The sequence below is a fragment of the Lampetra planeri genome, chromosome 61 (assembly GCF_965212315.1).
Source record: "Lampetra planeri chromosome 61, kcLamPlan1.2.h2, whole genome shotgun sequence".
Classification (NCBI taxonomy): domain Eukaryota; kingdom Metazoa; phylum Chordata; class Hyperoartia; order Petromyzontiformes; family Petromyzontidae; genus Lampetra; species Lampetra planeri.
Genome location: NC_136167.1, coordinates 2,254,426 through 2,275,618, shown reverse-complemented (window position 1 = coordinate 2,275,618; position 21,193 = coordinate 2,254,426). Strand labels below are relative to the sequence as shown.

General features: G+C 53.4%; 1 protein-coding gene across 3 annotated transcripts in view; it reads left to right on the top strand.

The window, feature by feature from the left end:
- The window catches only part of WDR47 (WD repeat domain 47), a 31,711-nt gene continuing 10,518 nt past the window's right edge, over positions 1 to 21,193 (top strand). Inside the window, exons 1-10 of one of the 3 annotated variants that reach the window (XM_078619039.1) lie at positions 1 to 59; positions 6,068 to 6,192; positions 7,237 to 7,498; positions 8,645 to 8,728; positions 10,813 to 10,897; positions 12,489 to 12,846; positions 13,554 to 13,738; positions 15,027 to 15,436; positions 15,725 to 15,797; positions 16,226 to 16,422. In XM_078619039.1, coding sequence (XP_078475165.1) covers positions 7,341 to 7,498; positions 8,645 to 8,728; positions 10,813 to 10,897; positions 12,489 to 12,846; positions 13,554 to 13,738; positions 15,027 to 15,436; positions 15,725 to 15,797; positions 16,226 to 16,422 — 1,550 coding nt within the window. In that variant the 5' untranslated portion in view covers positions 1 to 59; positions 6,068 to 6,192; positions 7,237 to 7,340. Of the gene's footprint in view, positions 60 to 1,301; positions 6,193 to 7,236; positions 7,499 to 8,644; positions 8,729 to 10,812; positions 10,898 to 12,488; positions 12,847 to 13,553; positions 13,739 to 15,026; positions 15,437 to 15,724; positions 15,798 to 16,225; positions 16,423 to 21,193 lie in introns of those variants that run through there. The other 2 variants (XM_078619041.1, XM_078619040.1) reach the window with 2 other exon arrangements.

The following is a 21,193-nucleotide window of genomic DNA, read 5'->3' as shown; positions in this document are numbered from 1 at the left end:
TGGGACCTGGGACCTGGCAGTCGCCTTCAACGGAGGGGGGGGAGCCCCCCTATCGCTTGGTGGGTCCCCACATCGAGCGCGCTAGGAGGGGGGGACGCGCCACGGCTCCTCTCTCCCTGGCGCTCTCTCTCCTCTCTCTCTTCTCTCGCTGTGCGTGCGCGCGGCGCCATGGACGCGCGCGTTGCTGAGCAATTAGAGCAGCAGCGCAGAGACAGCCGCTACCTGCAACCCGCTCCCTGCATCCCCCCCCCCACCTCCCTGCTCCCCCCCTCCTCCCTGCCTGCTCCCCCTCCGCGCCCCCTGCTCCCCCCCCGCTCCACTCCCTGCCCCCCCCCGCTCCCTGCTACCCCCCCCGCTCCCCCCTCCCTGCTCCCCCCCCCCCTCCCTGCTCCCCCCCCCCCGCTCCCTGCTCCCCCCCCCCGCTCCCTGCTCCCCCCCCGCTCCCTGCTCCCCCCCCCGCTCCCTGCTCCCCCCCCCGCTCCCTGCTCCCCCCCCCCCCCGCTCCCTGCTCCCCCCCCCCGCTCCCTGCTCCCCCCCCCCCGCTCCCTGCTCCCCCCCCCCGCTCCCTGCTCCCCCCCCCCCCCCCGCTCCCTGCTCCCCCCCCCCTCCCTGCTCCCCCCCCCGCTCCCTGCTCCCCCCCCCCCGCTCCCTGCTCCCCCCCCCCGCTCCCTGCTCCCCCCCCCCGCTCCCTGCTCCCCCCCCCCCCGCTCCCTGCTCCCCCCCCCCCGCTCCCTGCTCCCCCCCCCCCGCTCCCCCCCCCCCGCTCCCTGCTCCCCCCCCCCGCTCCCTGCTCCCCCCCCCCCGCTCCCTGCTCCCCCCCCCCGCTCCCTGCTCCCCCCCCCCGCTCCCTGCTCCCCCCCCCCCGCTCCCTGCTCCCCCCCCCCGCTCCCTGCTCCCCCCCCTGCTCCTCGCTCCCTGCACCTCCCCCACCTCCCTGCTCCCCCGTCGTGAACCCCGCTCCTCGCTCCCCGCTCCTCGCTCCTCCCCCACCTCCCTGCTCCCCCGTCGTGAACCCCGCTCCTCGCTCCCCGCTCCTCGCTCCTCCCCCACCTCCCTGCTCCCCCGTCGTGAACCCCGCTCCCCGCTCCTCGCTCCCCGCTCCTCCGCTGCGCTGCTCTCACTGCGGCAGTGTTGCAGCGCACCGCACGAACCCCGCCCGTTACCCTGGTTACCATTGTGTAACCCTGGTTATCAATGTACTACCCTGGTTACCATTGTGTTACCAATGCCGTTACCATTGTGTTACCAAGGCCGTTACCATTGTGTTACCCTGGCTACCATTGTGTTACCATGGTTACCATTGTGTTACCGTGGTTACCATTGTGCTACCCTGGTTACCAATGTGTTATCCTGGTTACCATTGCATTACCCTGTTCGTTACCATTGTGTTACCATGGTTACCATTGTGTTACCCTGGTTACCATTGTGTTACCACGGCCGTTACCGTTCTTCCCCGGCCGTTACCATTGCGTTACCTCAGCCGTAACAAGCGCGGCGTTGCCTCATTGCCCGAATGAATCTCTGCCGGTGGTGACATTCCGTTACTCTTCACATTACTCATCGCGTTACTCATTCCGTTACACATCTCGTTACTGGTCGCGTTACTTATTCCGTTAGCGTGCCGTGTCAACCCATCACGGCTTACCCCGTGTTCTTGTGCAGGGAAATTGAGTTTCCAGGTCCATACGGCGTACAGAGCCGTTTTCAATACGGGCAAAAACATGTTTAGTCTCCTACGTATTTGTTTGTGTTTCTCTGCTTGTGAGAGATTTCTAAGCGGCACGGGGTGACCAATAATGTCTGAATTGGTCTGCGATAAGGTAGGGGCAGTGATAAGGGGTTGACAGGCATGATGTTGTGGTGGTTGTAGTGGTGAGTGTACTGGTGGTGAGTGTACTGGTGGTGAGTGTAGTGGTGGGTGTAGTGGTGGTGAGTGTAGTAGTGGTGAGTGTAGTGGTGGGTGTAGTGGTGGTGAGTGTACTAGTGGTGAGTGTAGTGGTGGGTGTACTGGTGGTGAGTGTACTGGTGGTGGGTGTACTGGTGGTGAGTGTAATAGTGGTGAGTGTACTAGTGGTGGTGAGTGTACTAGTGGTGAGTGTAGTAGTGGTGAGTGTAGTGGTGGGTGTAGTGGTGGTGAGTGTACTAGTGGTGAGTGTAGTGGTGGGTGTACTAGTGGTGAGTGTAGTGGTGGGTGTAGTGGTGGTGAGTGTACTAGTGGTGAGTGTAGTAGTGGTGGGTGTAGTGGTGGGTGTAGTGGTGGTGAGTGTACTGGTGGTGAGTGTACTAGTGGTGAGTGTACTAGTGGTGAGTGTAGTGGTGGGTGTAGTGGTGGTGAGTGTACTGGTGGTGAGTGTACTAGTAGTGAGTGTAGTGGTGGGTGTACTGGTGGTGAGTGTACTGGTGGTGAGTGTACTAGTGGTGAGTGTAGTGGTGGGTGTACTGGTGGTGAGTGTACTAGTGGTGAGTGTACTAGTGGTGAGTGTGCTGGTGGTGAGTGTACTGGTAGGGAGTGTACTAGTGTTGAGTGTACTAGTGTTGAGTGTACTAGTGGTGAGTGTACTAGTGGTGATTGTCTATTTGTGTGTGCATCCACATATCAAGCAAGCAGCAGCAGCCATCAGCATGCAAGATCACAGACAGTATAGCATGCTAAGTAGCATCATTGACACCTATTATCAACATTAATACATACAACAGCTGATGTTTAGTGATATAATTTGTCTATTTGTGTTTCTCGCTTGCGATGGGGCTTTGTAGGATGAACGTTGAGATTTAAATGGGGCAGGCAGTGACTAATACGGTCTGAATTGGTCTGTAATAAGCTAGGGGCAATGATAAGGGGTTGCCAGTCTATGCGTCAATCTTGATTTCAAGCTTATCCCCAGTTTATTGTATTTATTAGTTCATTTAGTTCATTTATTTGGTGTAGCCCTGTGACCACGCGCAACAGAAAAATCCAGGAAATACCAGCAAAGTCTTCCAGAAAAAAGCACCGTATATCAACGCTGTGTGCAAAAATCCCAGTGAGATGCAAGTCAAACAATAACAACCATAAGACAATTTAGATTAAAGTTATCCAGTCTAACTCTGTACTACAACAAACAAATATGGCTAAACCAAAACGTTTTCGAAATCACCAAAATAAAGCTATAATGAAACAGTGATCATACGAACTGTGATTCAAATTTAACAATAAACGATCTACATAACATGTACGACCAAATTCGAGTCAGTCCATAACAGCAGGAGTATCAGTAGGAGTATCAAAACGTTTCAATGCACCTTTAAAGATGAATATTCTCCGTGAGCCAACGGCACTCACTCCCCCCCCCCCCCCCAGTGCATTAACTCAACAATCACCATCTTCATCCAAGGCAAAGATCCCCCGTGTAGCCTTAGCAGACTGTTGGGGGCAAGTGCCGTTAGCGAGTATCACCTGTGAAATCTGACACGGCACACGAGGGGGTGGGTGGGTGGCCAGCACCACGCCCGGCCGCCTTTGTCTCCCCAGTGGCGATGTTTACGCTGAGTCGAGCTAGGGGGGAGGCCCAGGACCGATCTCGATTTGAAGCTTTCATGACTGCAGGAATCCATACTCTTTGGTTCTTTCGGTAAAGTCACGTAGGTAGAAAAATAAAATAAATCACGACGTTTCGATCGCAACAACAAGCAATTTTCATCAAGTGGGACAACCACAGCAAGAAAAAAAACTGCTGAATTAGGCTCAGGACCAGCTAAGATATTTGTCACTGGTGTTGTCCGTGAGCGGGAATTGAACTCGCATCACCGGGGTTCATATTGCAGCGCGCAAACCACTACACTACCGCTCCCCACCATCGTCATCACCATCACCACAACCACCATCAGTCACGATCGATCCACTGCTGAGATGAAGGCTTCACCAAGGCCGCCGTTGTCACCGCTCACGATCCATTCACCTTTTGATCTCCCGACGCGGCAGCTGAAACATTGGTGCGTTTTATTTCTTAATCTCCCCCCCCCCCCCGCCTCTATCCACCCATCAGTTTACACGGCTGCACCACAGTTGTTGTTGATTGGCTGGTCGCGCGTGGCGGGGTCAAGTGTGGGTAACTCCCCACCTCGCTGTCTTCCAAGACCTTCTGGCCAGCCAAAACTGTTTAAGATCAAACTATTTTTTTATTTTAGCAGGTAAGGCTCAATACAGTGGCTTATTATCACGTGGACATTGATAGCAACAGCCAAATGCTTGAAACGCGTGACGTTGATTCTAAATGTGGATAGAAAAAACTGGAGGACCCGGAGAAAAATCCACGCGGTCACGGGGGGGAGAGAGACGCACGCAAACTCCAAATATACAGCAGCAGGCATCGTCAGGATCGGGATCGAATCCACAACCTCCTGCATACCAGGCGAGAGATGTCACATCTCCTAGCCACCGCAGCGCCCCTAAAACACGCTCCGAGTCCAGCGGAGGGCCCTACCGGCAGCAGTGGCGCGAGCGGGAGACATTGCAGCGCTGCACCTCTACCCCTGTGTGCGTCCTTCCACGTGCCAGCCTTTGCATCCATCCATCCTCCTAGATGTCACAAGCTGCTGTGCCCCGCCCCCCCCTTTAGTAACGCCGCTAACACGGAGAGGAACACTCCTCTTGGGAGTTGTCGTCATCACGCCGCCATCCTTGCCGGAGCTCATGAGCCAAACTACCATTGGCTCCGCTTCGGAGTTTTAAAGGCATCAAGGGGTTAGGGCAAATTGTCGAGAATGGGCGACAATTCCTCTAACTCAGGGGTGGGGAACGTCCAGCCCGCGGGCCGTATGAGGCCCGCAAAATCATTTGGTGTGGCCCTGCCAAGGCAACGTGACTCGAAATTCAATAAATCTAGGTGCAAACCTGGACAGGCAGTTGCGAGTAGCAGCAACATCATCAATACCAGCTAACATCACACGCCTCACCAAAGAGAAGCAGTTCCAGCCATCGCATTAGGGGCGAGTTAATTAAATGTTTGACCAATTATAACGGGCTAATTTTTAAGTTGATAATTTTGTATGGCCCGCGAATGATGTTATAAATATCCAAACGGCCCTTGGCAGAAAAAAAGGTTCCCCACCCCCTGATCTAACTCATTTAGAAACACGCGTTTAGATTATTTGGCTGCTATACATGTCCAATGAGCACGGTTGGCTACACACATTCAGCATACACACGTGTGTACACTTCGTTGAGCTATCATTTATGGCGATGCCACTTCTGAAAAATAACTATGAGGTCAGTGGGCTTTATCTGGTAAAATCGAAAATTGTTTAGTTTTATTTATTTTTATCGATTTGTTTACCTTTACCATACTTTGCACTCGAATCGTTTTTGTATTGTTTGTCATTGTAACCTTACACGCCCCGACTAGACACCCGTGAAAATGATCATCATATTTCTCCAGGATAAATAAAGATTCTGATTCTGAATAGGCACGGCGTCTCATGATGCGACACAGGCAACACAGGTGGAATAAAATGATCGTTAAATACTACCTACTAATAATGAATAATGTCAACTTGCAACGCACGGCGTTGGCTCATCGCTCTCGAAGAGAGGAGAGAGAGAAACATCCTGGATAAAACAGCAAATCTTCCAAAAAACACAAAAAAACGTATTACAACGCTGTGTGCAAAACTCCAGTGTGATGCAAGTCAAACAACAACAACCATGAGACAATTTAGATGGAAGTTATCAGGCCAACTCCACACTTCGCAAGAAACATGGCTTAACCATATGTTTTCGAAATCGCCAAAATAAAGCTATAAAAACAATGCAACAACAGTAATCATAGGAACTGTGATAGCTACTCTCTCGTTATGTTCAGCAGTTAAACCGCTGGATGATATTTTATCCGCCTGAGGACGACCGCTTGCTTGTGTTGCGATCGAAACGTCGTGATTTATTTTATTTTACACCCACGTGACTTGACCGAAAGAACCAAAGAGCATAGAGCGAGGGGGGGACGATGACTCGGAGACGCTAGGCGGAGGACTCGCAGACGTACGCATGCACGGTACGTATGCCGGACTTCTTTTGCACCGCCGTATGTAGCCAACCGTCCTGATCGGAGGTGCGGGGCAACCAGAGACGAGGCGCGGGAAGGCGGCAGCAGCAGCAGCAGCAGCGGTGAGAGGCCGGCGCCACTAGCAATTGCCCCGGCACCAAATCGCATCGAGGTGAGCTGGTAGCACCTGAGAAGCTGGGTACGAATCCAGGCAGCGGCCGCCCATGATTGAATTGTCACTCTCGTGCCGGTTAATCTGCCGTCCGTCGCCAGCGGTGGGTGGCGAGGCGCCTGGTCTGTGGAGGACGCGCCGAGTATATGGGTGGGTAGGTGAGTGGATGAGTTGGTGAGTGAGTGTGTGGGTGATTGGGTGAGTTATGTGGGTGGGTGAGTGAGTGTGTGGGTGTGGGGAGCGGTAGTGTAGCGGTTAGCGCGCTGCGCTCTGAACCTGACGACCCGGGTTCGATTCCCGCTCATGGCCAACACCGGTGACAATGATCTGAACCGTTCCCGGGCCTCTCCTAGGTCGGCTCAGCCTGAAATTAGTACCTGGTTTGGTGTGTAAACATTGCCACTAGGGAGACGAAGGCGGTCGGGTGTGGTGCTGGTCACCCACCCCCTCGTGTACCGTTCCGGCCTTCATAGGTGCTCGCTAACAGCACTTGCCCCAACAGTCTGTTAAGTCTATATGGGGGATCTTTGTCTTTGTGTGGGTGGGTAAGTGAGTGAGAAAGTGTGTGGGTGGGTGGGTGAGTGAGTGGTGAGTTGGTGAGTCAGTGGGTGAGTGGGTGAGTCAGTGGGTGAGTGGTTGGGGGGTGGGTGAGTGTGTAGGTTGGTGGGTGGGTGAGTGTGTAGGTTGGTGGGTGGGTGAATTTGTGGGTGGGTGAGGTGTAACTTGCAATGTGCTGGTGGTTGAACACAGTGTGGTGGCGGCGGTGGTGGATGAGACGAAACAGTCAGTGTCTGGTAGACACTGCATCCCCAACATGGGTGGAGGTAGAGAGACAAGGGGGCGACTGACCACCGTTGAGTGTGTGACTGGAGTGAATCGATCAGTGGCATATTAATCACGGTCGTAGTAGCGTCAGCAGAGAGACAAGGAGGGATCTGGAGTGAGACAGTGAGTGCCGGACCATCTCCGCGCCCGGTGACTTCATGGCGAGAAGCGCGATGCAGGCGAGTCGACCTCTAACGCGCCGTGCGCTCTCCCCGCCAGCGCCGCGTTCCGTCCCCCGCGAGCTCCTCCGTCGGCGCCGTCCAGGGCCACCCACCCCCCCCCCCCACGGCCTCCATCCCTTTCCCATCGGCGGTGCCGCCGCCATGAGGATGGAGGAGGCTCTGAACGTGAAGGAGGCGGAGGTGATCAAGCTCGTCCTGGACTTCCTGCACTCGCGCAAGCTGCACGTGAGCACGCTGGCTCTGGAGCGCGAGAGCGGCGTCATCAACGGCCTCTACTCGGACGACATGCTCTTCCTGAGGTGCGCCAGCCCGTCCGGGCTCCACCCTCCACTCGCGCTCATCGCCAACCAACCACCCAGCCACCCACCCAGAGACACCTACCCAGGCACACCCCGCGCACCCAGCCACCCACCCAGCCAGGCACCCACCCACCCAGAGACACCCCGCCCACCCACCCACTCAGAGACACCCCGCCCACCCACCCACCCACCCAGAGACACCCACCCAGCCAGGCACACAGAGACACCCAGCCACCCACCCATCCAGCCACCCATCCACTCACCCATAACCCAGCCAGCCACCAACCCGCCCAGCCACTCACCCAGCCACCCAAACCCGCCCACCCACCTACCCAAACCATCCACCCAAACCTACCCCACCCACCCAACCACCCAACCATCCATCCACCCTACCATCAACCCAGCCACCCACCCATCCCACCCACCTGCACAGTAAAAACAACGGGCGAGTTTCTTAAACCCCCCCCGCCTCGCTGGGAGATTGAACCGGTGACCTCTGGCCAAGGTGGCAGCCTGCCCTGGGTGACTGCTGTAGAAATGCGAGTGACTGTTGCGTGAGTGAGTGAGTAATTGTTGCGTGAGTGAGTGAGTGCGTGAGTGAGTTAGTGAGTGCGTGAGTGAGTGAGTGAGTGCGTGGGTGAGTGAGTGAATGCGTGAGCGAGCGAGTGAGTGCGTGAGTGAGTGCGTGCATACGTGTCGGCGAGCAGAGCGCCGGGCAGCTCAAGTACAGCAAGTTGGCACAGTAGGGGGCACAGTTAGTGAAAACTAAACTATTCTTTATTTTGCCAGGTAAGGCCCACTCAGCCACATTGCTCTATTTCAGAAGCATCCTGGCCACAAATAACAGCTCGGTTAAGTGGCTTATCGTGTGGAAATGTATCGCAGCCAAATACTCGAACCCACGACCTCCTGTATACCAGGCGAGGTAGTTAACATTTTTCCACCGTGGCACCAGAAACATCTCTGCCGGTCATCTCAGTCATTCGATCTGTGGCAGCCTGGGCCTGTCCCGTGACCTCCTGCCAGTGTGCCTTCGACACTTCACGTGGTAGCCTCAAAGTGCACCTTGCCTGGCACAGGCGCCGTGGTGACATCACCGATGCTTAGTGGCAAATGGCAGCTGTTGTGGTGTGCGTGCGTGTGCAGGCAGCTCATCCTAGATGGGCAGTGGGACGACGTTCTGGAATTCATCCAGCCACTGGAGGCCATGGAGAAGTTCCAGTCGAAGAGGTGACTCTCTCGCATTCGCAAAGATAAAGATGCCCCCGAGTATATCCCTGACAGGACTGTTGTGGCAAGTGCTGTTAGCGAACGGAACCTGCGGAGGCTGGCATGGCCCACGAGGGGGCTGATGTTGACACACCACACCAGGTACTCGGTTGAGGCTGAGTCGACGTAGGGGAAGCCCAGGACCGCTTCAGGGGGGGTCCAATGTTTAATCTTTGGGCAGTGTTGAGTCTTTGGTGCAGTGTTGAGACTATGGTGCAGTGTTGAGTTTATAGTGCAGTGTTGAGTCTATGGGTAGTGTTGAGTCTATGGGCAATGTTGAGTCTATGGCAGTGTTGAGTCTATGGGTAGTGTTGAGTCTATGGGTAGTGTTGAGTCTATGGCAGTGTTGAGTCTATGGTGCAGTGTTGAGTCTATGGGCAGTGTTGAGTCTCTAGTGCAGTGTTGAGTCTATGGGTAGTGTTGAGTCTATGCGCAGTATTGAGTCTCTGGTGCAGTGTTGAGTCTATGGGCAGTGTTGAGTCTATGGTCAGTATTGAGTCTATGGTGCAGTGTTGAGTCTATGGGTAGTGTTGAGTCTCTGGTGCAGTGTTGAGTTTATGGGCAGTGTTGAGTCTCTGGTGCAGTGTTGAGTCTATGGGCAGTGTTGAGTCTATGGTGCAGTGTTGAGTCTATGGGCAGTGTTGAGTCTATGGGCAGTGTTGAGTCTATGGGTAGTGTTGAGTCTATGGGTAGTGTTGAGTCTATGGCAGTGTTGAGTCTATGGTGCAGTGTTGAGTCTATGGGTAGTGTTGAGTCTATGGGTAGTGTTGAGTCTATGGCAGTGTTGAGTCTATGGTGCAGTGTTGAGTCTCTGGTGCAGTGTTGAGTCTATGGGTAGTGTTGAGTCTCTGGTGCAGTGTTGAGTCTATGGGCAGTGTTGAGTCTATGCGCAGTATTGAGTCTCTGGTGCAGTGTTGAGTCTATGGGCAGTGTTGAGTCTATGGGCAGTATTGAGTCTATGGTGCAGTGTTGAGTCTATGGGTAGTGTTGAGTCTCTGGTGCAGTGTTGAGTTTATGGGCAGTGTTGAGTCTCTGGTGCAGTGTTGAGTCTATGGGCAGTGTTGAGTCTATGGTGCAGTGTTGAGTCTATGGGCAGTGTTGAGTCTATGGGCAGTGTTGAGTCTATGGTGCAGTATTGAGTCTATGGGTAGTGTTGAGTCTCTGGTGCAGTGTTGAGTCTATGGGCAGTGTTGAGTCCATGGGCAGTTTTGAGTCTGTGGTGCAGTGTTGAGTCTATGGGCAGTGTTGAGTCTATGGCAGTGTTGAGTCTATGGGCAGTGTTGATTCTCTAGTGCAGTGGTGAGTCTATGGGCAGTGTTGAGTCTATGGGCAGTGTTGAGTCTAGTGCAGTGGTGAGTCTATGGTGCAGTGTTGAGTCTATGGGTAGTGTTGAGTCTCTGGTGCAGTTGTTATAACACGCTGGAGACGGCTTGTAGGATCGGTCCTTTTATTTCACTTTCTTGCAGTTCACAAACACTCCCCGTTGCTGGCAGGCAACGGGAAGCGGGCAGACAGCCACCAGAGACACACCACCACGTGGCACCCGGAGCCCCACTCGTGCGTGGCCCCTCTCTCTCTTCGTTCCGTGTCTCCCCCGTGTCTCTCCTCTCTCCCCTTATTTAATGCCTGGGTCACGTGGTACACTCCAGCCAATCCTCAATAGCCTGCACCGAATGTTCCAGATCCCCCATCAACTCCCGGGACCACGCCCCCGACTTGTCTTCCCATTGGCTGAGGCCAAGACCAGCGAAACCAATCACCTAGCTGACATCCCGTGATCACGCCGGGGCCATGCTCCCAGGCTCTCCCCCCATTGGCTGTAAAGCGGGACCGGCAAAGCCGATCACCACGTGAATCCGACATAGGCTCTTATTACACAGTGTTGAGTCTATGGGCAGTGTTGAGTCTATGGTGCAGTGTTGAGTCTATGGTGCAGTGTTTAGTCTATGGTTCAGTGTTGAGTCTATGGTGCAGTGTTTAGTCTATGGGCAGTGTTGCTGCTGCTGTCAGCAGGGTTCCGAGCGTCGCTGTCGTCGCGTCCGTAGGTTCCGCTACCTGGTGCTCAAGCAGAAGTTCCTGGAGGCGCTGTGCATCAACAAGGCGGTGCCAATGGATGAGGAGCCACGCCAGGTGAGCCAGCAGTGGCCCTTGCTCTCTCCTTCCCTCCCTCCTTCATTCCCTTCCCTCCTTCCTTCATTTCCTCCCTCCTTGCTCCCCTTCCCTCCTCCCCACCTACATCTCTATCCCCCTCCCTCCCCCCTCCCTCCCTCCCCCCTCGTCCCACCTCCCACCCTCTATCTCGATATTTCACGCAACCTCCGGACATCCTCGCAGCAGCGGCTTTCGGATGCGCTTCTGCGGCCGTCTGGAACGCTCTCTGCCTTCCGATATATGGAAACCACTTGGGAGCGCCGCACTTTTAAATCGTCATCTATATTGACAACCTCATTTTTTTTAAGCTGCTTTTTTTGTTCAGTTTCTTGTCCTTCCCCTGCACCTCCGGTTAGCACGGGTGGCTACGTACGGTGCGAAAGAAGTTCAGCATGCATGCATATGTAATGTAGCACTCGGAGACGCTGTCTTGCTTAAGTTACATATATTTATTATATTATACAGGTAGTCCTTTAATTACGATGGAGATGCGTTACGATGACCCCATCGTAGGTCGAAAATATCGTAAGTCGAAGATGGCCTAGCCTACCCAGGAGTCTTAAAGAATGGTGATAATTTAGCAAAACAGAGCAATTTACAGTAGCGTACTGTATAAACTATATAATGTATGTATATATTAATTACAATACTGTATTGCGCAGTAAAATGTAAAGTAAAAAAACCAAGGTAAATTCTTAGCCTACCGATATGAACTGCAATTTAATAGAAAGTTTTTTCAGGAAACAATCCTATCTTCTATAAAAAAAAACTTTTAACATGCTTTGAACGTATCGTATCGTGGTAACCATAAATGATACCGCTAAAGCTACGTATCACACATGCATTGAACGTATCGTAACGTGTCATATTGTGCTGTACTCGCCAAGATTATGTCCGTCGTCTGCATACTTGAACGATGTTAAGGTTGTTGATGGCAATTTTGTCGTATCGCTATCGTCATCGTAAGATCGAAATATCGTAAGTCGGACCCCATCGTAACTCGGGGACTACCTGTATATCAAAGTCCACCCGACTCGATCACATGTTATCAGGTGGACGCAGGTTGACTCTATACAACTGGGTGACTCTATGGAGCTGCTACACGACATTCGCTTTATAGCCAACTGACTACTATATAAGAGCCGTCGATGTAGTCGCCACGGCGAAGATTTTTAACTCCCTTCCAAGACGAGGAGGGCGATCGCCAGCGACGACGGCCCGGACCCCGCATCCCCACGGCAGCCCCGAGCCCCGCTCCGCGCTGCCTTTTATTTCCCCTCGGCTCTGGCCACGCCCCTTTTCCCCAAACTCTCTCCCCCTCGCCTCACGAGAACACCCCGGGGGTTCCGTCTCTACCCCCCGCGTTGATTTCCCCACCCAGTTAACCTCACCTGATCCTGCCTATCCTCATCGCTGCAATCATCATTTACGGCCAATAGGCCCCGTACTGTCCTTACACATACATCATACATCTCTCTCTCTGTCTGTCCGTTCCTTCTCACTCCCACCTCCCACCCTCCACCTCTCCGTCTGTCCCCCGCCCGCCCGCCCGCCCGCCCCCCCACCGCAGCTCGAGTTCACGGTGGAGGCGGTGGTGCAGTGCCTGCAGTCGCTGGAGCCGTTCTGCCCGAGCCGCGAGGACTACAGCGGCCTGTGCCTGCTGCTCACGCTGCCCCAGCTCACGGAGCACGCCGAGTTCCGCGAGTGGAGCCCCAGCGCGGCGCGCGTGCGCTGCTTCGAGGAGGCGTGCGCCCTCGTCTCCGACTTCATCCCGGCCGACCGCAAGCTGAGCGAGGCCGGCTTCCGCGCCAGTCCCGACCGCCTGCTGCAGCTGCTCGTCAAGGGGCTGCTGTACGAGGCCGCCCTGGAGCTGTGCCAGGCGCAGGCCACGGGCGAGCCGCTGCTGGGCGACGCCGACGTGCTGCAAGGTGGCGCCCCCTACCCCCCTACCGCTCCTCTCCCAACACCGGTCTCCCGGCTGGGTCATCCGCTGGGTCACCCACTGGGTCACCCGCTGGGCCACCCGCTGGGCCACCCGCTGGGTCACCCGCTGGGTCACCCACTGGGTCACCCGTTGGGTCATCCGCTGGGTCACCCGCTGGGTCACCCGCTGGGCCACCCGCTGGGCCATCCGCTGGGTCACCCGCTGGGTCACCCGCTGGGCCACCCGCTGGGCCACCCGCTAAGTCACCCGCTGGGTCACCCGTTGGGTCACCCGCTGGGCCACCCGCTGGGTCACCCGCTGGGCCACCCGCTGTGCCACCCGCTGGGCCACCCGCTGGGTCACCCGCTGGGTCACCCGCTAAGTCACCCGCTGGGTCATCCGCTACTGCTTGCCTCGTTTGCTTCTCGTTCCCTATCTCGCCCCCTCGCTTGTTCCCTCGCTCGGTTGTGTTTGTGTGTGCTGCCGTGCGAATCACAGTGTGCTGCCGTGTATCTTGCTGTGTGTGTGTGATGCCGTGTGCAGGCGTGGACCTGTTGAGTGGGAACAGCTGTGTGTGTGTGTGCTGCTCTGTGTTTATGGCTGGTTGTGTGTTTGCGCGGGCTTGTGCAGGCGTGGACCTGCTGAGTGGGAACGGCTGCGTGTGTGTGTGTGCTACCGTGCGTGTTGCTGTGTGTGTGCTGCTGTGTGCAGGCGTGGACCTGCTGAGTGGGAACGGCTGCGACGAGATGGACCCGAGCCTGCTGTCGTGGCTGCGCTGCATCCCGGCGGAGACGTTCTCCTGCGCCTTCGAGCAGAAGACGCTCGCTGTGCAGCTCGACCGCCTCGTGCGTCCCGTCAAGGCCACGCTGTCCGACCTGCTCACCCCACTCATGCAGGTGTGTGTGTGTGTGTGAGATACAGGGTGTGTGTGCGTGATACGGGGTGTGTGTGTGTGAGAGATACAGGGTGTGTGTGTGTGTGTGATATACAGGTGTGTGTGAGATACTGGTGTGTGTGTGTGTGTGAGATACAGGTGTGTGTGTGTGTGACACAGGTGTGTGTGTGATACAGGGTGTGTGTGTGTGATACAGGGTGTGTGTGTGTGTGATATAGGTGTGTGTGTGTGTGTGTGAGATACAGGGTGTGTGTGTGTGTGTGATACAGGGTGTGTGTGTGTGATATAGGTGTGTGTGTGTGTGATACAGGTGTGTGTGTGATACAGGGTGTGTGTGTGTGTGAGATACAGGTGTGTGTGTGTGAGAGATACAGGGTGTGTGTGTGTGTGATACAGGTGTGTGTGTGTGTGTCTGTATGTGTGTATGTGAGTGGGGAGCGGTATTGTAGCGGTTAGCGCACTGCGCTACTAACCCAGCGAACCGAATTCGATTCCCGCTCACGCCCACCAACACCGGTGACGATGAAATGGGCCTCCCCTAGGTCGACTCAGCGTCAAATGAGCACCTGGTGCGGTGTGCAAACATCTCCACTGGGGAGACAAAGACGGCCGGGCGTGGTGCTCGCCACCCACCCCCTCGTGTGCCATGCCGGCCTTCACTAGGTGCCACTCGCCTAACGGCACTCGCCCCGACAGTCTGCTGAGGCTATACAGGGGACCTTTACCTTTGTACAGTGGTACCTCGGTACACGTCGTTAATTCGTTCCAGAAGGGGTAGGACTTGTACCGAAAATGACGTGTACCAAACAAATTTTTCCCATGAGAAATTAAGGAAGAGGAAATAATCCGTTCCAGAGTATAAGAAATTATATTTTATATGGCATATTATACATTAATGGGGTTGTATAAAATAATAAAATAATTTAGACACTACTTATTACTAACATGCATACATAAATTTAAATAAATGCATAAATAAATTTAAATTAATTGAAATAAAAATAAAATTTAACATCACTTTACCTTGCTGAGAGGAGTTGATAGCCTACGAGGATGGTGGTGAGGAAGGGGAGGAGTCGTGAACGGGGTCTACGCGGGTACGCGGTGACTCATCCCGACCCATACAAGTTCTAGCAAGCGCCTCGTATCCCAAGCAAGACGTCGTATCCCAAGCAAGACGTCGTATCCCAAGACATTTTTTTTCGTCAAAACACGACGTGTACCAAATTCGACGTATTCCACAGCCGAGATATGACTGTATTTACATTACCCCCCTCCCCCCCACGCAGAAGCTGTCCCCGTTCCCCGCATCCCCGCTGCGCCGGCGCCCGCAGTCGGCCGACACCTTCGCGATGTCGCGCTCGCTCACCCCGGCGCTCGACGGCCTCGCGTGCGGCCTGGCCAGCCACCAGCAGCAGCTGCTGCTGGTGGCCGGCCAGCGGCACGCCGGCGCCGGCGCCGGACCCTCCGCGGGCCCCCGCGGCCCTCCCGGCAGGGGCTCGGGTCCCGGGGACGACGGCGGCGGCTACGCGGGAGGCCGGTCGCTGCCGCCGATGACGCCGCCGGCGCCGCCGGCCGCGCTGTCGCGCTCCTTCGCCAGCTTCCACTACCCCGGCGCCCTCGGCCGCAGCCTCATCCCCGAGAGCCCCGAGGGGCCCGGCGCCGGCGAGGAGGAGACGGCCCCGACGGGGCACGACAGGTGTGCGAGGGGGGGGGGGTCACGTGGGGGGGGGTGTGCGGGGGGGGGGGGTCACGCGGGGGGGGGGTCACGCGGGGGGGGGCCGCGCGGGGGCGGGGCCGCGCCGACCTGCGCAGCGTGGCCGCCGTTGAGATGAGAAAGCGACCGCCTCCTGTTACGAGGAGGAGGGGGTGGAGGAGAGGGGGGGGAGGGAGGGGGGAGGGGGAGGGAGGGAGGGAGGAGGGTGAGGGAGAGGGAGAGGGGGAGGGGGTGGAGGTTATTTGCTGTGTGTCTCTGTCCCTCCCGCAGGGCTCCGGAAGCCAGCAGCTCAGGCCCAGCCACGGCCGCCCAACCAGCAGAGTCCCCCGTCAAGGCGGCAGAGGTCGGTACACGGCACGCAGAGCGTCACGCTGCGCACGGCACGGTACACAATACGGTACACGGCATGGTACACGGCACGGTACACGGCACGCAGAGCGTCACGCTGCGCACGGCACGGTACACGGCACGGTACACGGCACGGTACACGGCACGCAGAGCGTCACGCTGTGCACGGCACGGTACACGACGCGGTACACGGCACGGTACACGGCACGGTACACGGCACGCAGAGCGTCACGCTGCGCACGGCACGGTACACGATACGGTACACGGCACGCAGAGCGTCACGCCGTGCACAGTTGAGAGTGGATGGTAGGGCACGGTCGGTCATGGGGGGGGGTGGTGGGGGTGGGGCATGGTAGGTCATGGGGGGGCCCAGGGTGGTGCATCGGCGATCGTGGGAGACTCTGCGCCTGACGCTTCCCGCAGCCGCGCGACTCAACGGAGCAGCAGTTTGCCGAGTACTGCCGCCAGCGCCTGCGCTACCAGCAGCACCTGGAGGCGCAGGAGTCCCAGCGCCAGCTCTACCAGGCCATGCTGCTGGAGGGGGGCGTGGCCGCCACCGACGCCGCCCCCGCCCACCCCAGCGCGCGCCAGCAGCGGCTCACCGATCAGTTCCTCAGCCGGTGAGTAGAGCGGTGGGAACGGTGGGGGGGGGGGGCGTGGGGGGCCGGCGAGCGCTCAGTCGTGTTGCCATCGGGGTGGCGGCGGCGGTGGTGGTGGCTGCCTGTGATCCAGCAGCGTTATGTTGAACTTGTTTAGCACAATACGTTGCTAACCGTGCTAATAAATGCGTCTCTATGGGTGTCACCTATGGGTCTGTATTGATGTACGTATGTGTATGTATGTTGAACTTCTCTCGCACCGTACGTAGCCAACCGTGATAATCTGTGGGTCTGTGGGTCTCTCTATGGGTCTCTGAAGGTCTCTATGGGTCTCTGGGTGTTTCTGTGGATCTCTATGGGTCTGGGTGTCTGTGGTTTTCTGTATATGTATGTTGAACTTCTTTCACACTGTACATAACCAACCATGCTAATCAGAGGTGCGCGGGGGGGGGGGGAAGGACAACAAACTAAACACAACAAGTTTGTTGTGTGGAGGGACCGGTTTCGTGGAAGACAATTTTTTCATGGACTGGGGGGAGGGGGGGGTTCATAATTGGGTCTTTCCCCCTTTTCAAAGAAGCTCTCCAGCGACGTTTGTTTTTTACTCATTTCGCCTCGGGGTTAGAGCTTGTGGGCTTACCAACAATATGACTGAGATAAGCGCGCAGTGCGGGAAAGAGGCGCGGACGGAAGTGGTCAATAAAATAACGGGAGCGGGCCACGTGCGGACTCACCGCTCTCACCTCCTGCTGCCGTGCGGCCCAGTTCCTAACAGGCCACGGACTCGTACCGGTCCGCGGCCCGGGGGTTGGGGACCCCTGGGTTAGAGGCAGGGAAATTGAAGGGATTGGAGGGGAAATACAACACGGAAAGAGCGGGGAAATCGGAGGGCGATTGACAGGGAGGTCTGTTGAGATCCGTTAGAGAAAGTGGGAAGGTGATTGGCCGGAGGGAAAGCGGGTCAAGGAACCTTCGAGAAAGGGGCTTGAGGGACGTAAAAGTGGGGGGGAAACGCGAGAGCTCGGGACGCTGGGAGTGCATGGAATCCTTGAAGAGAGAGAGAGAGTGTCTCGTGCCTTAGTAGGCCGCTGTCGGTAGCCTAAAAGAGGCCTAGAAATAGGGTTTCGTTCCACCAAGTGGGACACTACCTGCTTTTTTATATCTAACATCAGAAATATATAGAAATTCCTTAGGAAAAAGTTATCCGCACACAACCTTGCAGTTTTTGAGAAAAATGATGCTAAAGGTGCCCATTTTGAAAAAAAGGGAAACCATAGGGAATTTTGCACTTTCAAACCTGTTTATCATATAAACCCAAAAATGCAGAATTACCACTTGAAGTACAAAATAAACCAGTTTGAAATGTGTGATATACCTGAAGTTGCTATCTATGCACAGTAAACATGATAAGATTATCAAGAAAACTTCTACTGTAGCATTAACATCCCAATTACTTCTCATTATGTTGTTCCAATTCAAAGGTAATATTTGAGATAAAATCTGAATAACAAATAGAATTAAGCCAAAATATAATATATAAAAAACACTTTTCAAAATAACACATTTAATGGTGAATTGTCAATTCGCATACACGAGCAGTAACTGCACTACATGTACATATTCACGGGAATTATTATTGTAAACAAGATTTAATTTTGATTGATTTATATTAAATATATCTGTCCTATATTAATTGTATTATCATATACACATCACTAAATATCAAGATCACTGTCCTCACTATCAGATGCACATGAAACAATATCCTCAGTTAATCTCAAATTGTCACAATGAAGACATTTACATAGGTCAGTGCAGGCCAGGCCAGCCTTGTGGCATGAGCACCTTCCACCTGTACAAGTACGAGACTTACACCCACAGTGGAGTGACCCCAAAATCTGTTTAGTCATCCATGATATGATGAGATCACCATCCTTGACAATCCATCCAAAGCCGTCTGGACTGGAAGCATGTATAAAAGGATCCAATGCTCTCCTGTGGATTGCAGCTTGGTAGTTAGCACGCTTGAAGTGCTCTGTAAGTGCATTTTTGTTGGAGGTAATGCCTGTTCGGAAGAGGCCTGGACACAGAACCTATTGTATCTGGCCAAATTAACATCTGATACCTTTTCTTCATACAGCTCACACGCAAAACGTTTTATGGTCACAAATGTGGTGCTGTCCATTTCAAATTGCCTCCCAAGAGCAACAAATGCACTGATGTACTCTGCATTTCCAGACACTATATTTAGTGGTTTCTCTTTTCCTTTCCCATAAAAGGAACTAGTTGAGTCACAGCCAGTGAATGTGTGTAGTCCTATCAGTGTCTCTGTTAGTGAAGGACCCAAAGCAGAACCAATAGCCTGGAGATCGAACATTCTTTGCCTGTCTTTTGTTCCTGTCAGAAAGTACATCTTTGCTGAGGGAAGCTTAGCCATTATTGAAAGTGAAATGATAGCAACATCAGTGTCAGGACTCTGGATGATTATCTTATTATAAAGTAAACTTCAGACATGTTTTGCATGAAGTAGGAGCCTCGTGTCGGCTTCTTCATGGTCACAAGTCAAAGATTCTACCTCTTTGACAGACATAATGCCATCTTTAAGAGTGAGTTGATGACATACATTTCTGTGTGCCACAAAGATAGCTATGTCTTTTCCAGCTGCTTGTAAAGGCACAGTTCTCCATGTCTCAAAGAGAAAGTCTGTCAAGGCTTCTTTATTTTCACCACTGGCTAGAAACTTGGTCCACTGACTTGGAGTCTTCTGCTTGATGCTGTATATTTGCAGTAATTGTTGTCCAGCAACAGCACATCTTGATCGTTCAGCATTTTTGAAGCTCACTGCCGGGTAGCGATCAATGACAAAATCGACCCTTAGACAACTGAACTTTCTACCCATCTTAATCATAAGTTGAAGAAGATCATCAGCAAGCTCACCGAATGTGTCTGGTATATTCTTGAGACTCCTGATCAATGCCATGCCATCTATCAGTAGGGCATCATTATCACCAACAGTCTTGTTCACATGACAGTCATTGTTCTTTGATTCTAAACAAGCTAGAAGAGCGGCCTTATTTATTTTGGCTAATGAACCATTAGTGCTTGCTAGCGGGGATGAGATATTGCCAAGTGAATGTCAGAATCTCTTTCAAGTTTACAGACCGGGGTTGACTTATCACTAACAGTCATGCAAAGAGTCTCCTGTCATTTTTTAGAATGACTTGATTTTTCATCTTTTGTCTTGGATAATTTCTTCATTTGATCCCCAAACGTAGTGAGCTTCAAGGACTTTATTGGAGAGAAGAAGTCTGTTTTTGGTGACTGGACTCGATCTTGGATGACATTTTTCAGAGCTGTTTCACCTTTATCACAAGCACTTTGTATGTCATCTCTGACAGTCTTTGTAGCAACAACACCAGAGCTAATACATACAAGATCTTCACGAGGCAGCAAGGGATTGATCATAGACTCAACCGCTGAAACCAAAGATATAACAGCAGCATTGTCTTTTGCAATTCTTGTTGCATCCAACTCTTTATGACCCCTCTCTTCATGTTGCATTCCAGCCATCATTTCACACTGCCTTGTGATTGCAGAACGTTCAGGATGAGACAGTATCCATCGCTGGACGGCACCTCTGTTCAATGTTATCCCAGTTATGCCGTCTTTGGTCTTTGAATCACGGTTGCAGGTTTGTTCTATTGCTTGGTCACAAGCTATGGATGAGAACCTGTTAGCATCCTTACGCTGTACTGTCCAGTTTCCTTTTGCAGTAACTTCCTCATAGCAGTGTGGATGAGTCTTTGGAAGATTGATCATCTCGACCCAATATGCTGATAGGTACCTTGCATAATTTTGGCGGTCATATGCAAAATACCATGCCAGCATACGTCTCACTGTTGCTAAGTGAAGGCTCCAGTCAGAGTCTCTAATGAAACTCAGTAACAGTTGAACCATTTCAATGTATGAGCACCAAAGTCCAAAGGTGGGATTAACAGAGTTCATCTCATGTACATATCTATCATAGCAGGACAGCATATCTGATATGTCAGACACTGAGTTAGATGAAAATCTTGCCTCAGACTTGTACTCTCGTACTAGATCTTCCATGGCTGATATGTAACGAGTGTGCTGTTGCTCAGGAAGGGACTGAAGAAATGACCTCAACCGCAAGATATGCATTGCCTCAAATAGGAGTTTGTGTCCACGAATGCTACGGTTGTAGTGATGTCCACTAATGACTCCATTTATTGAACCAACAGCTACCACATTTGATTCAATCAGCATATCCTGTAGTCCTGCTTCTTTGAAATGTTTGCCTATCACTGCCATAAAGGACATGGCTGTGTGGAACTCACCTTCGCATTGCTTGATTTTTTTCCATCGGACTTCAGTAAAGGGCTACGGACCTTTCCCACCATCTTTTCCGACATGAAGAATAAACTTTACGGGTGTTAATCGAGCTTGATCGCCGCTATCAGATGAAGCTGCGCTGCTTACGCCCTCCTCCATGTTTACATGTGCGTAGTGATATTGGCTTGATTTTGGCTCTGACCTACTTACGTTTTCGATGCTGATTGGTTGAAAATCTAGCTCAACAGTTTTATATGTCTCAATACGCAGTGAATATAGTGCGCCAATAAATTACACTTTTCTCATTAACTGCAGGATAATGCGTGGAGAACTTTTTGCTTGGATACCTTTTATTAACGTTGAACATATTGAGCAAAGGAAAAAGTAGTGCCCCGTTTGTCGGAACGAAACTGAACGATACAGCTCACGTACAGCGGCC